The sequence below is a fragment of the Chiloscyllium plagiosum genome, unplaced genomic scaffold (genome assembly GCF_037043375.1).
Source record: "Chiloscyllium plagiosum isolate Xiang-an unplaced genomic scaffold, Cpla_swu_hap1 HiC_scaffold_11, whole genome shotgun sequence".
Lineage (NCBI taxonomy): Eukaryota > Metazoa > Chordata > Chondrichthyes > Orectolobiformes > Hemiscylliidae > Chiloscyllium > Chiloscyllium plagiosum.
The window spans coordinates 23655232-23671448 of record NW_028270149.1 but is presented as its reverse complement, the minus strand read 5'-3'; the positions used below and the strand labels follow the sequence as shown (position 1 = coordinate 23671448).

The window sequence follows — 16217 nt, the reverse complement described above, 5'->3', positions numbered from 1 at the left end:
CAGTGTGATTGATTGGATTTGATTTAATAAGATCAGACCTATATCCTGAGTAACAAATTGCCTCAGCGGGCCATTATGGAAAGGCACTAACCAGACGGTGGTGTTTCCCTATTTTAGTGGAAAGTGGAAGGACAATATTTCCACGAATTGCTGTAACTACTCACACACTTCAATATTACAATCATCAAGGTGCTGGAGGAATGAAAGTAGATGAAAGTACTCACCTGGGTTGAAAAATATTCAAAAATTACACTTAAATATTGGAAGGAAAAATAAACCAGCCACACCCCCATAACAAATAATGAGAATAAAATATTCTTCTCTTCTTACCTGGGCCCCCTGGAAAGCCTCTATCTCCCTTTTGTCCACTTGGTCCATTAAACCCAGGAATACCATCTTGACCTGGGTCACCAGGGGATCCTGCTGGACCTAGACAAATGAAAATACATTAAAGAAAGGAATGTAAACTTTTCAAATACTACAATTACTGAACAATGATCTTAAGCTGGTGAGAGAATTCCAGTAAAGTCATGGGGGTCTACATCCCAACAAACAAAGATCTCTTTGTGCTATTTGGTGATGTCTTACCTGGAGACCCTGGTGGACCAGTCGGACCAGGTAATCCTTTATGGCCAGGCAGACCTGGTGGTCCTGGGTAACCCCGTTCTCCTTTGACAATTCGAGCTGGTACTGGTGGACCAGGTTGACCAGGTGCACCTAAAAAGCAAAGATTGTAGGTTAAAGTGGGGAGTTCCAAATCAAAAACATTCCTGTTCTACTATTTATAATTTTTTTTCACCTCTTCCAGCATGCAATGCCATTGGACATAGCATTTTTTCTCAATTAGTTGGCAAATGTTTGAATTCAGAGTGGAGATTTTCAAAAATGTATTTGTTCTTGCAATGTCGGCAGCACTGGCAAACCTCACTGCCTGTGAGAAGGTGGCAATGAGCAGCCATCTTTACCTACTGTGTCAGACCTCCTCCCCAGGTTTTCAGATAAATTTGTGCATTCTTTGCCTGAAAATGCTATTACGGGTTCTTTAAAGCCTGATCAAAATGATTACAAGAACACATGTGCACTTCAATATATAGTTCATTTATTGGGTTAAAGTACTTAATTATATGAATTAATAATTGTTACTTTATACTATATAAATTGAAACTAAATGATTTGATTAAACTACCGAGATATATATTAATTAGTAAGTCTCACATTGCCTTTCTGCTGAACGGGTACTTAGGTGACAATGGCTCTTAGATCTCTATCTTAGATTCCATGGCACAACTCTTACAAACCCCAGCCCGATAGTGAAAAATCCAATGAGTGGGACAAAGTCCCTGGTATTATTACTATTCCCAAATCTAAGGTGACATGCTGTATCACCATTTTGTACTACTTTCAGTACTTTTCCATTGTGCAGGAAACAACTTGAAAACACCTCCAGGAGGCTCTGTGTTAACTGCATAAAAGAATGGTTCCAGCCCCTGCCCACCACTCTGTGCAGTTTGTCCAGCCAGAACAGGCCGTGGCTGCACTCAGCCTGATTCCGTGTCATTTTCTACTTTCTTCAAATGCTCATTGTCATGTTCAATTAACCATAACAATGCACCCTGAACGGTCTGGTTTGGAGGTATCATCTTTAATCCCAACACCATAACATGTTTAAACCTTCTGCCCAGCCACCTAACATGATGGCAAGCTGCCCTTTCTGTTTCTCCACCACCTTCATCTGAGGTGTTGGTACGGTGGAGTTATTCACCCATGGTTCAGGTGCATATGCATCTCCGTGCGTCCTTTCTATATGAAAACAATGAAATGAAAATGGGATAGCCTCCCCAAGGGCCATGTTTGGCCTTTGAAGTTGCCATTGATTCAGTTTCATTTAAATGTCAGATTATTTGAAAATCTTAATGAAATTGTTTCAGACACTTCAGGCAGAAATCTGCATTTTTGTGAATTTTTACTTTCACAGCGTGCATCTTTTGCACTTGGTGGAGTCATAGTGTCATACAGCAGGGAAACAGACCATTTGGTCGAACTCATCCACACCGACCAGATGTCCCAATCTGACCTAGTCCCATCTGCCAGCATTTGGCCCATATCCCGTTAAACCCTTCCTATTCATGTACCTATCCAGATATCTTTTAAATGTTGTAATTGTAGCCACCTCCACCACTTCCTTTAGCAACTTTCCATACACGCATCATTCCTCTGTGTTGTAAAGTTACCCCTCAGGTCCTTTTTGAATCTTTCCCCTCTCACTTTAAATCTATGTCCTCCAGTTTTGAACTCTCCAAACCTAGGAAAAAGGCTTTGGCTAGTCACCCAATTCATGCCTATCATGATTTTATAAAATCAGTATAAGATCACCCCTCAATCTCCAAGGAAAACAGTCCCAACCAACTCAACCTCTCCCTATAGCTCAAACTCTCCAATCCCGGCAACATCCTTGTAAATCTTTTATGAACCCTATCAAGTTTAACAACATTATTCCTGTAGAAGAGTGACCAGAATTGTATGCAGTATTTCAAAAGTTGCCTCATCAACGTCTTGTACAGCTACAACGTGACATCGCAGCTCCTATACTCAACGTTATGACCAATGAAGGAAAGTACGCCAAATGCCTTCTTCACCATCCTGTCTACCTGCAACTCCACTTTCAAGGAACTACACACCCGGTTTCTTTTTTCAGCAACACTTCCTAGTTCCCTACTGCGTAACTCCTGACCTGATTTGCCTTACCAAAATGCAATACCTTACATTTATGTAAATTAAACTCCATCTGATACTCCACAGACCATTGGTCCATCTGATCAAGGTCCCAACTTACTCTGAGATAATCTTCATTGTCTACTACACCACCTATTTTGGTATCATCTGCAAATTTACTAACCATGCCTCCTATATACACATCCAAATCATTTATATAAATGACCAAAAGCAGTGGAATCTGTGATAATACCACTAGGCTATGCCTCCTCTCCCTTTTAACCACCCGTTTCTGGCAATGTGCAAGGCAAGCATTATCACAGGAAATTTTGCCCTCTTACCTGCAACACTCGACATTACCCCATATTAGGCAATTTTAAAATAGATTTTGTTGTGAAACCGGTGAATGGATATCCAATGCTTTACACCTGTGTCAATAGGCCAGATGCTAACACTTGTCCTTTGAGGAGATGCTGGGGATCATGTGTCCCAGTGAACCAGAGAAGCTAACCCCTCATTGATTATTGAATCCTCCTGGTCTTTATCCCATGGGATCCTGTCAGTCCGTGGTCTCAGCCTTAATGGAAGGGAATGTTGGTGGGCTGTGTAATAGTTGATTGGTTCACCACTGCCTATTTTCAGCCCAACATTTAAATAACCCCTATATAACATTGACTTGCAGACTTCACTGGTTCATTTACGCAGCCATCTCTATTAAACATTAGCAAATATTAAATAGCTGCAGTTCCACAACAGTATCAGAGATGTTAATTTTCGAGAGGAATGTAAGAAGGCCAAGAGTGAATATTCAAGAAAATCAAAGCCTACCTCGAGGGCCAGGTGGGCCCCTATCACCTGGCAAACCCTTACCACCAGGAGACCCAGGAGATCCTTTCATTCCTGTAAGTAAATGAGAGCGTGGATGAAAACTAGCCTTCTGATGGGAGTGAATATTTAATTAGTATATCATACATTGTACATACATATGCATAGCACCTCAACAGCCAATTACAATGACATCTCAAGTTGACTGCTACAAATCTTTTAACTTTGTGAACAGACAAGAAAGGTCCTCCCAACTGTGACCATCAAAGCTCTTGGTCATGTGAACCTTCCTGGTGACTGTTATTCAATGACCATGTTGTTTCTTATTTTTCAGAACCATATGCATTTCATAACATATGCGTCAGAATTGGCTAGAAACACTCAGTAGATCAGAAAACGACTGCAGAGAAAGAAACAGAGTTATAATCAATCAGTGCATCAGTTCTGATGAATGCTTATTGACCTGAAACACTGGGCAGTTTAAGGGAGGCAACAAGGGTTTTGCTCATTGGATGCAGGGCCAGCAACAGAAGATCCACCGAACTAAGCACCATTTAGGCCGCAATATAGGTGGCAGTGGGCTTTCTGTGGGATCAGTGCCCAAGGGAGAGGCAAGGGTTGGAGCTGCAGTCTCCAGCTGATACTACATCCAACTCAAACCCAGATACAGGCAAATGATGGAAGAGGGAGTATAATGGGAATCAATAGCAAGGATAGTGATGTGGCTCTCAAAGGACAGTCTCTTTCCCAATGTTTCGTCCCTCAGTCAGGCCCTTCTAAATGAGGAGTAACCCTGGAAGTGAGCAAACAACTCTTAAAGGGCTTACCTTTGGTTTTGCCCATGATAATCCTCTGCCCGCCACTGAATAAATGCCAGAATGAAGTCCCTAAATAGATATTAATTGCCTTCCGCATATTTCCTGGGGCAGTACTGGGATGTAACACACTATCAGCCTCCCACCTGTATAAATGTCCTCACTATCAATCTTGCCACAGAGTAGAGCATTACATTTGTCCTATTAACTGTATCCCTCTCTCCACAGATCCTGCCTAAACCAATGACAGCCTCCAGCATTTTCTGATTTTGTTTCAGATTTCCAATCTCTATTTTATTTTGCTTTGATCCCACTCAATAATGCGCAAGGTTTCAAATAAAAGACTTTGCCAGCCCTGCAGCTAAGAGCCATTTTATGAGCTAGTTGCTATGGGAGTACATACTGGAAATTCACATTGTTGTGCCATAATTTTCCACAGAGTCATGGACAACATGTACCCAATCTTTCTGTAAGGGCAATTACTGGCCAAAGCCTCCAATGGAGCACAAGCATAAAATTATCACCAATACTTGATTCTACTTATCCCAATTCCAATCCTCAGGATGTTTATTTATATCTTTTCACTGCGCACTTAACATTCACCACAAAGAGCTTTATATTTCTTAAACAAAAATTCAGCAAGAATATTCACGTGTCAGATTTGGACCAATTAAATGGTTCAGTGTAAATTGAAGTTAGCCACAGTTCACTGACTCTGTGTGTGTGTGTGTGTGTGAGAGAGAGTGTGTGAATGAGTGTGTGTGTATGTGTGTGTGTGAGTGAGAGAGAGTGTGTGAGTGAGAGTGTGTGAATGAGAGTGTGTGTGTGGGTGTAAGTGTGGGTGTGGGTATGGGTGTGAGTGAGAGTGTGTGAATGAGAGTGTGTGTGTGTGTGTGTGTGTGTGGGTGTGTGTGAGAGAGTGTGTGAATGAGTGTGTGTGTGTGTGTGAGTGAGAGAGAGTGTGTGAGTGAGAGTGTGTGAATGAGAGTGTGTGTGTGGGTGTAAATGTGGGTGTGGGTATGGGTGTGAGTGAGAGTGTGTGAATGAGAGTGTGTGAATGAGAGTGTGTGTGTGTGGATTTGACTCCCACTCCAGAATCTGAAGCACATAATTTAAGCTGATAGTTCATTGTTGGGCTGCACTGTCAATGGTGCTGTCTCTCAGATAAGATGCAATAGCAAAAACCTGTCTACCCTCGCAGATGAATGTAAAATATCCCCTCTGCAGTATTTTAAAAAGAAGCAGGAGAATCCTCCCCAGTAGCCGGGCCAGTATTAATCACCACATCAGATTCATAGAATCTCATAGAATGAGTGCCGTGGCATTTCATAGAATCCCTACAGTGTGGAAAGAGGTCATTCAGCCCACCAAGTCTTCACCAGCCCTCCAAAGAGCATCCCACCCAGATCTACCTTATTTCCATAATGCTGCATTTCCCATGGCCAATCCACCTAACCTGTACATCTTTGCACTTGCAGGAGGAATCTGGAGCACCCGGAGAAAACCCACACAGACAGTCATCCAAGGCTAGAATCAAACCCGGGTCCCTGACGCTGTGAAGCAGCAGTGCTAACCACTGAGCCACAGTGCTGTGATTACCTTGCCATTACCTTAACCTGATTTTGTGACCTTGCAGTGTGCAAACTGATGATCATCTTTCTTCAATAACAAGATGAAGATGATAATAAATTGCCTTCAGCAGGTGACCCCCACTGTTGGGGTGGCGTATGCTGGGGGACCTCCACGGCTCCAGGGGCCTAGAGGCCCCATTGAGGTCAAACCTTCTGCCCCAAATAAGGTCAGGGAAGATGTTGGTGTCTCCACTCTTACCTGGAAAGCCTGGCAGGCCTGCTGGACCTGGGTCGCCTTTTTGTCCTGTGAAGCCTGGTTGTCCTGGGCCACCCTAAAAAGAAGACAACAAACAGTTCTAACAATGGAAGGGATAAGCAGTTAAAATGGACTGGATTTTTATCAACCCTTCAGACATAGGCTAGGAAGTGGGATGTGGAGGGGCTTATGGGGGAGCAGAGTACAATGATGAATGAGGGGTGGACTGTCCATCATCTTCCATCCGGCCATTCTGAAGAAGGGTCACTGGACCCAAAATGCTAACTCTGCCTCTCTCCACAGATGCTGCCAGGCCTGAGTTTTCCATCATTAACAGCTGAGGCCTCCACCACGTAAGGGAGAGGCTGACTAATGAATTGTGCTGGCCCTCCTATGGACGTTGGAAGGGGAAACCTTGATCTTAATTTGGGACTCATGCCACAGGAGTGGGTGGACTAAGCTGTGGCAACATGTCAACCCTCTCTCACCGACATTCCCGCCTTCTGTGAAGTCCTATTGGCCCCAGTGCCTCCTGAATCCCACTTACCTGTCCAGAAGGAGCCTGCTCCAAAGGCACTCTATTAGATTAGATTAGATTAGATTAGATTACTTTACAGTGTGGAAACAGGCCCTTCGGCCCAACAAGTCCACACCGACCCGCCGAAGCGCAACCCACCCATACCCCTACATTTACCCCTTATCTAACACTACGGACAATTTAGCATGGCCAATTCACCTGACCCTGCACATCTTTGGACTGTGGGAGGAAACCGGAGCACCCGGAGGAAACCCACGCAGACACGGGGAGAATGTGCAAACTCCACAAACACCATTAAATGAAGGGGAAGGGGTGTGTGTGTTTGTAGGGGGGGAGTGGGGGGGGGGAACTGGGTGGGGTGGGGTGACAGCCGAGGTCAGATGATGCTTCTCGACTGCTGGCCCTCAGATTGGACAGCACCCCTTAAGGTGGGCACTGGTCTTTAACGGGTTGGGAGGGTCACAACAACTGACTAATTGTAAAGACAGCTGTAAAATTGTGGCTGAGGAAAGTATAACTGACAACGATGGAGCCGTCCCAAGCTTTTAGGATTGTTCTTTGGCTCCACTGTGCCAACCAAATTCCACATTGATGAAGTCAGAAGTTGCACTTATTTAATATGATTCTGAGTATGTTACCAATACCATGTGTTCAGAGCAGCTTATTTTCACGAAGGGAGCATAAAACAGGTGTGATGCAGCTCACTAGCATATAAGGCCCTTGTTGCCCACATGGACATCTAAATAAAAAAAAGGACCAGTCGTGATGGGAATAAAATAAACTGTGTAGTTGTCTGTAAGAGCACTTTTGGATATAAAAGAACTAAAGAAAAGACTCTGTGAATATGTTGGTCAGACTGGGTGCAGACCATCTGACACGCAAAATAGATAACTTCACTCTTGCAACTCATAACAGCTACTAAAGCTCTTGGTTTTTAAGTTGCATTAATCATTTTCTTCATTTTATTAATTCCAATGTTTTGCATTAAAATTAATTCAACAGAGATGCCACACTTACTGATATACACCAGTAGAATTGTGATATTAGGATATTGGTTAGTTTATAAAAAATTCAACAATTTCTCCATTGGGAAAGATTTTCAAAGTCACAGAAACACAGCACTGTGGTCACTCAGCCCATCGTGTCTCTGCCAGCCCTTCGAATAAAGCAGATGGAAATGTGTTGCTGGAAAAGCGCAGCAGGTCAGGCAGCATCTAGGGAACAGGAGAATCGCTAATGCCCGAAACGTCGATTCTCCTGTTCCCTAGATGCTGCCTGACCTGCTGCGCTTTTCCAGCAACACATTTCCATCTCTGATCTCCAGCATCTGCAGACCTCACTTTCTCCACTTAGAATAAAGCAATTCGCTTTGTGTCAAATCCATCTTCTCTCTGCAACTCTGCACATTCTCACTTATCAGATGACAGTCTGAATTGTTCAGTTGAACCTGCCACCATCAACCTGCCTCCATCAAATGCTCAGGCAGTACATTCAGATCTTAACCACTCCTTGCATGAGAAAAAAAAATCTTCTTCTGGCACTTTTGTTTCTTTTACCGATTACTTTAAATCTCTTGTTCTTTACCACTGCATGAGTACAAAATTTCTTCCTATTTGTTCTGTCCAGACTCATCATGACTCTGAAAATCTCAATCAAATCCTCTCTCAGCCTTCTTTTCTCCAAGGTGAAGTTACTTTGGAGGAGTTATCTTCATAACTGAATTTCCTGATCCATGGAACCTTGCTCGTGAATATTTTCTAATCTGTCTCCAGTGCTGTTCTATCTTTAATAAAGTGCAGTGCCTGAAGTGAGACCAAATACTCGCTGGTTCAGCATTGTATACAAATTCACAATATAGTATGAACATAGAACAGTACAGCACAGTACAGGCCTTTCGGTCCACGATGTTGTGCCTAGCATTTATCTTAATCTAAGATCAACCTAACCTACACACCCTTCCATTTACTGCCATCCATGTGCTTATCCAGCAGTCGCATAAGTGTCCCTAATGTTTTTGACTCTACCACCACTGATGGCAGTGCATTCCACACTCACCACTCTGCATAAAGAACCCACCTCTGACATCTCTCCTATACCTTCGTCCAATCACCTTAAAATGATAAGCCCTCATGACAGCCATTTGTGCCCTGGAAAAAGTCTCTGGCTATCTACTCGATCTATGCTTCTCATTACTTTGTACACCTCTATTTAGTCACCTCTCTTCCTTCTTCAGTCCAGGGTGAAAAGCCCGAGCTCACTCAACCTCTTTTCATAAGACAAGCCCTCAGTCCAGGCAGCATCCTGGAAAATCTCCTCTGCACCCTCTCTAAAGCATCTACATATTTCTTATAATGAGGAGACCAGAAATGTATGCAATATTCCAAGTGTGGTCTAACCAAGGTTTTCCAGAGCTGCAGCAAAACCTTGCAGGTCTTAAACTCAATCCCCCTGTTAATGAAAGCTAAAACATCATACGCCTTCTTAACAACCCTATTGACTTGGGTGGCAACTTTGAGGAATCTATGTACGTGGACCCCAAGATCCCGCTGTTCCTCCACACTGCCAAGAATCCTGTCTTTAACCCTGTATTCAGCATTCAAACTCAACATTCCAAGATAAATCACTTCGCATTTATCCAGGTTGAACTCCATCTGCCACTTCTCAGCCCAGCTCTGCATCCTGTCAATGTCTAGTTGCAGCCTGCAACAGCCCTCAACACTATCTACAACACCACCGACCTTTGTGTCATCGGCAAACTTACTCATCCACTCTTCCACTTCTTCATCCAAGTCATTTATAAAAACTAAACAGAGCAGAGGCCCAAGAACTGATCCCTGCAGGACACCAATGGTCACCGCCCTCCAGGCAGAATACTTTCCATCCACTACCACTTGCTATCTTCTTTCAGCCAGCTAATTCTGTATCCAGACAGCCAAATTTCCCTGTATCCCATACCTCCTAACTTTCTGAATGAGCCTACCATGGGGAACCTTATCAAGTGCCTTCCTGAAATGCTGTATTAACTGGGTTCTTCTACCTTAAATGGTTTATATATATATACAAATGCCTCTTTGCTCTTTCATCAGTCCCATTGGTGTCCATTGTTGTGTAGGCAGTACAACTAATTTATGATCTAGTTGTGATAATTTGGCCTCTGATATTTTCCCTCTTTCTGAGGCGGAAGCCTATTTTAAATAATTTTGTAATATCATATTGAAGATTGGACGGTTAGTGTCTGAAGAGCATAGACAGTCTGGTTTCCCACCTTGGACTAGTGTGAAAAGATGTAAATATCATTCTGAGCACTTTTTAGTAGATTCTGAGGGAGTATATTACAAATCGTTAGATATTTATGTTTACTTTCATATCCAAACACTGCACTTCCATATGCAGGAAATTATTTGTTCTTCCCATTTAGCTCAGTAGGAAGGAACTGACCACTTGACTGTTCTCTAATCTTTCACTCACATTCTCTAGCAATTTGGCAATTCAGCCTTAATCTGAAGCTTTTCTATTATTTTTATTCACTTGTAGGATGTGGGCATTGCTGGCTGGCCAACATTTATTGCCCATTCCTTGTTGCCCTTGAGAAGGTGATGGTGAGCTGCCTTCTTGAACAACTGCAGTCTACCTGCTGTGGTTAGACCCACAATACCATTAGGGAGGGAAGTCCAGGATTTTGACCCAGCAACAGTGAAGGAACACTTCCAAGTCGGGATGGTGAGTAGTTTGGAGGGGAACTTGCAGGTGGTGGTGTTCCCATGTATCCACAGCCTTTGTCCTTCTAAATGCAAGTGATAGCGTGTTTGGAAGTTCTGTCTCAGGATCTTTGGTGAATTTTTGCAGTGCATCTTGTAGATAGTATACTGCTGCTACTGAGTGTCAGTGGTGGAGGGAGTGAATGCTTGTGTGTGGTGCCAAACAAGCAGACTTCTTTGTCCTAGATGGTGCCAAGGTTCTTGAGTTTTGTTGGAACTGCAACCATCCAGGCAAGTGGGGAATATTCCTGACCTGATCTTGTAACCACTATGTTTATGTGGCAAGTCCAATTGAGTTTCTAGTTAATGGTAACCCCTAGGATGTTGACAGTATGGGACTCAGTGATGGTAACACCAATGAATGTAAAGGGGCAGTGGTTGGATTGACTCTTATTGGAGATGGTCATTGCCTGTCATTTGTGTGGTGCGAATATAACTTGCCACTTGTCAGTCCAAGCCTGCATATTGTCCAGATCTTGTTAAATTTGAGCATGGACTGCATTTAAATCTGAGAAGTCGCGAGTGGTGCTGAACATTATGTAATCATCGGCAATATCCCCTCTTCTGACTTTATGATGGAGGGAAGGTCAGTGATGAAGCAGCTGAAGATGGTTGGGTCTAGGACACTACTCTGAAAAACTCCTGTGGAGATGTCCTGGAGCTGAGATGACTGACCTTCAATAGCCATGATCATTGCAAAACAATGATGTCAATCATCATGGGGCGGTGTGGTGGCTCAGTGGTGTGGGGCGGTACGGTGGCTCAGTGGTTAGCACTGCTACCTCACAGTGCCAGGGACCCCAGTTTGACCCCTGCCCCGGGTGACAATCTGTGTGGAGTTTGCACATGCTCCCTGTGTCTGTGTGGGTTTGCTCCGGTTTCCTCACACAATCCAAAGATCTGCACGTTAGGTGAATTGGCCACGCTAAATTGCCCATAGTGAAAGATGCATTAGTCGGTGGTAAATACAAGGTAGGGGAATGGGTCTGGGTGGGTTACCCTTTGGAGGGTCAGTGTGGACTTGTTGGACTAAAGGGCCTGTTTCCATACTGTAAGGAATCTAATCAAATCATTTTGTTGAAAGTTTTCCTCAGCTTTTTAACCAAGAGTTGAAACAAGAGAAACTTACACAAGGCTCAGTGATCATGGTTAAGAACACACGTATACATCAAATTCTTCACTTACTGGCAGTCCTGGTGATCCAATGTCTCCTTTTATTCCAGGGTACCCTGGTGATCCTGGAAGACCAGGATTGCCTTTTTCTCCTTTGATACCCCCAAATCCTGGTGGGCCTCGTGGACCCACTGGACCCTGTGGGCCTTGAAATCAGAAAAAAAATGTCTTTAGATATTAATATAGTTGCATTAACAGTCTTTAGTTAAGTTTCGCTCTAGTCTCATATTGGACAGTTATTTCACCAAACTATAATTACAGTCCCCAGAGTTAGGTACAAGATAAACAAAGGTTATATCCAGATTGCATCTTATTAAAAGTCAAATCCACCACACAGAAGCTGTAAACTATTTGCATAGGACACAATTTTCCTCAATATTCCCCCATTTCTTCTGAACTGCTAGATCTTTCCTTATCCTATTTGTACTAGCAATCCTTCATTTACTAATCAAACAGACCATTCTTCCTGTGCTAATGTAAAGTCATTTCAAAAAAGGAATGAAGTTCCAAGTCTGACCTTTTTCTTAGCTAGTGTATATTCTCTCGCAGGGAACACTGCATTATGATCAGGAGATGGAATGCTGAGTGGCTTTTCATATCCAGGACCCCGAGCTATTGAGGTCAGTTATAACTCTCAATGCAATTACAGGGAATTGTGGAATGACACGACACATTAAAAAGTTGTTCAACTCGAATGGCTATTTTGGCTCTTTGAAAGAGCTATCCTTTCCCTCATAACCGTGCAAAACTTCTCCTTCAACTACTCATCTAATTTCCTTTTGAAGATTTGAAAAAATGAGTTATAATGGTTGATATCATTGATTATACCTCTGTACTCAACATGTAAATATCATTTGTTCATATAATTGCTGTCATGCAAGATCAGATTATTATTGGCAGACCTGCAAAAATACTGGTACATATATAAAAGTATACTGTAAGTGTGAACTTGTCATGATATGTAAATGGTAGCTGCTCCAGGTAAATTGGTGCAGCTACAAAAATGTCTGATTTTATAAGTAACCTCTCTTCCTTCACTCATCCATTAACTTCTGAAATAATCACAAATTTCTTTTTATTGAATATACTTAATGATGATGCAAATCTGTGGCTCTGTCGCATAGAGAATTCCAAAGATTCACATTCTTTTAATTGGAGATTAGATTCTCAAACATTCACTGAAACTAATCATTGGCCACATATGATAATGAAGTCATGTCAGGTCTCATAAACAAAAGGCTACACCACACAAGCCACCATTACTTCTTTCTCCATCATGCATTTGTCCTTTTCCTGAAATCTTCCTGCTCTATTTTCCACCTTCCCATGACTGATGCTGTTATTTTCCCTTCTTTTTCTTTGTCCTTCCACCCCTTCCCTTCATTGGCTATTAGACTTTCCCTTCTTCAGCCCTCTGCCCTAGTGCCAATCCCTGGTGCTCTATTTCTCTACCATATTTTAATTTTCATATTTTAATAGAAGACTCAGAGCAAATGCAATACATCACAATGGTCCACACATTCAACAATGAAGCAGAACAAAACATATCAGTGAGATATTTACTTGTAAAGAACATAATTACAATCCAAGCTAAGAATTCTTATCGCTTGGCACACTTTTCAATTCAGAATAATGTATCTTCAAAAGTATCCTGCACAGAGTTAAAACAATCCATTTCACAAAGTTGTAGTACCTTGTTTTATAAAAGAAGCATTAAAACAGAAGTTATTTTGAAGAAATCTGTACACAGATGGCAAGCCTTGAGTATTCATCATAAGTAAATTCTTAAAAGGGGTAATCACTCAAAAGTCAGAATCAAGGGCCAAACATATCCACTGTTCTTCTCCCAGTGGGAAAATTATAAACAAAAACTCTTGATCCAGTGTATCTCAGCTGGTTCCACCCTTCCAAGTTTGATGAGTGACAGAAACAATATTGAAGCTACAAATGCTTTTTTTTTGCCTGGGGAAGTAAAGTCAGTGGCAATTTTCACATGATTGAAAACATTCAAATGAAGGTGTTTTTCCCAATTGGTGCAAGATGTTCTCAGGAGTCCTTCACCATTTCTATTGTCTTAAAAATGGAAGATGTTTAATTGGCAAATAAAAGTATAGCAGTACTGTAACATTAATGATTTTACCAGAACAATTAAGGCAGATTATTCTTTATTAATATTTCAATGCTTTCAATTAATTAGTCATTACTTCTCCATGCGGCACTCATCATATTTGTTATTCCCCCAAGAGTTACATGGTTAATTCCACCACCTTGAAAACACTCACAGTTTGCCAAATAGCAACCACTTAGAGTTAAAAATCTAACCTTGTGGACCTGGGAAGAGTCAAAGTTTAGTAAGATCCAGAGCCATCGTTTGGTGAATCAGTCACATCGCACAATACAGAACGAGAATGCTGGTTAGAAACTTCATTAGCCTGTTACAGGACTATTTCAAAAGCAAAAATCCTCGTGGTTTTAAGCAAAGAGAGTAACATTTTTGCTTCATTTATCATGACAAGAACAAGGTTAACCTTTCCACACCTTCTACAAGATTAAAGCTGGCCAATACTTTTTCTACAAGGTGAATTTGCAGCATTTTTAAAGAAGATAGCAAAGCCTTGTTTGAGCAGGAAGGAATTAAACAAGGTTAGTCAATAGAAATTACCAAGCCAATTATCTAAGGAATTTTAATTTTAGTCAACATTTTTTAAAAAAACAGGCAAATAAAGCATTGCTGAAACAGTAGTATATAATATTATAATGTGAGAATTATATAAAATATAAAGATTTGAAATAAAATTAGCGATAAAAGTAGGTATGCCAAATAACATTACAACTTTGATGAATATATTAAAAACTAGGGTAGGTAGACAGAGTTTTAGTCTCTTGGCGAATCAAGGCAAGTCGGGAGAGGATATGAAAGGTGGAAGTAAAACCCAAGATCAGACATGATCACTTAGAATGGCAGAGAAGGAATTATGAACTGAATGGTTTACTAGAGCTCCTAATTCTTGTGTTCTTGTGTTAAAAAAGATCAGCTTCAAATGATAGGACCAAAATTCAATTACCCTTATTGTTAACTGCCACTTAAAACATTTCCTTCGAGTTGAATTTACTGTTGATGACTTTGTCATTTCAAGACTTGAGTTCCTCTTTCCACTGTTTTAACAGTGGCATTCCTGTATATTTTAAACAAATTTGTGTTTCAATTAAAATAACAGAGTGAGGAATTCGCTGCTTTTGTAAATGAATATTGACGGCAGTTTCTACGTATAAGATAATGGACTAGCTGCACTGAATGTCGGCTGACGGTGCATGACAACAGAGGGTCACTGCAGAGGGTCAGTTCCATGTACTCTTCTGATGATCAATGATATGATTTCCACACAGACTATTGGTTGGATCAGAATGGTGTTTCTTCATGTCATTTTGGCTTATTGCAGCACTTGCACCTTTAAGCTAGAATATAAAATATAAGCTAACCCTTCAGGTTAGTACTGAGGGAATGCAACACTGTTGAAGATGCCTCCTCTTGGATGAGGTATCAAACCGAAGGCCCATTTGCCCCCTTAACAGGACATTAAGGATTTCATTGCATTATTTTTAACAATCTCCTGGTTAAGATTTATAAATCAATGTTATGATTAAAAGAACACATGCAATTATCAAAATTGGCAAGAAACTTCCCTACATTTCCAAGCCCCCACTCCTGTCATTGTTCCACATCTTTCCTAAAAACATGAATGCTCATCAGGGCATGGTTCCCTGTGATGTCACATCAGAATGCAATTGGTTTACGTGTGAGTAACAAATAGGGAGACATCAAGGCTAAATTTTCAGGAGACAGAATCCGACCAACTCTCCCCTTATGCACCCATGGCACCGAGTCGACTGGACCACTCTGACTACTGTTGAAAGCAAGCTTAATGCAGCAATTAAACAGCCGACTAAAGTGGGGCATATCACTGTCAAAGAAAATTGTCAGTGGAAAACTCTCAGGATCAGACTGTTCACAACCTGTCTGATTTTGGAAATTAAATCTTACAATATCGTAGAATTGCAGAATTACTATGGTGCAAAAGAAGGTTGTTTGTCCTATGACAACTGCACCAGATCTCTGAAAGAACATTATAACTTTGATTCATTCATTCTCTTGTCTTTTGCCCAAACCCAAACCCAAGCATATTATTTCTATTCAAATAATAGACTAATGTCCTCCTGAATGCCTTAATTAAACCTGTCTTCACCATATTTCCAAGCATGACATTCCCAAGCCAGCTGAAGTGAGAGGAACTTTTTTTTTTCTCACATTGCATTTTCTTCTTTTACAAATTGCTTTAAATCTGCACCCTCTCATTCTCAATCATTTTATGAGTGGGAACTGCTTCTCCCTATCTAGTTTGTCCAGACCCCTCATGTTTTTGAAAGCTTCTATCAAATCTCCACTTGGCCTTCTCTTCTCCAAAGTAAAATCATCCCAACTTCTCTCAACTATCTTCCAAATGGAATTTACATCCCTGAAACCATTCTTGTAATCTCTTCTCCACTCTTTCCAATGCATTCATATTCATG

The 16217-nt window shown here is 41.5% G+C and overlaps 1 protein-coding gene across 3 annotated transcripts in view; it reads right to left on the bottom strand.

Annotated features, from left to right (window-relative positions):
• The window catches only part of col4a5 (collagen, type IV, alpha 5 (Alport syndrome)), a 259440-nt gene that overhangs the window by 25259 nt on the left and 217964 nt on the right, over nt 1–16217 (bottom strand). For all 3 annotated transcript variants that reach the window (XM_087991900.1, XM_043705036.2, XM_087991901.1), the window contains 5 exons: nt 11661–11794; nt 6183–6255; nt 3541–3612; nt 589–717; nt 331–429 (listed from right to left, as the gene is read on the bottom strand). In XM_087991900.1, the coding sequence (XP_087848026.1) occupies nt 331–429; nt 589–717; nt 3541–3612; nt 6183–6255; nt 11661–11794 (507 nt within the window). The remainder of the gene's footprint in view (nt 1–330; nt 430–588; nt 718–3540; nt 3613–6182; nt 6256–11660; nt 11795–16217) is intronic.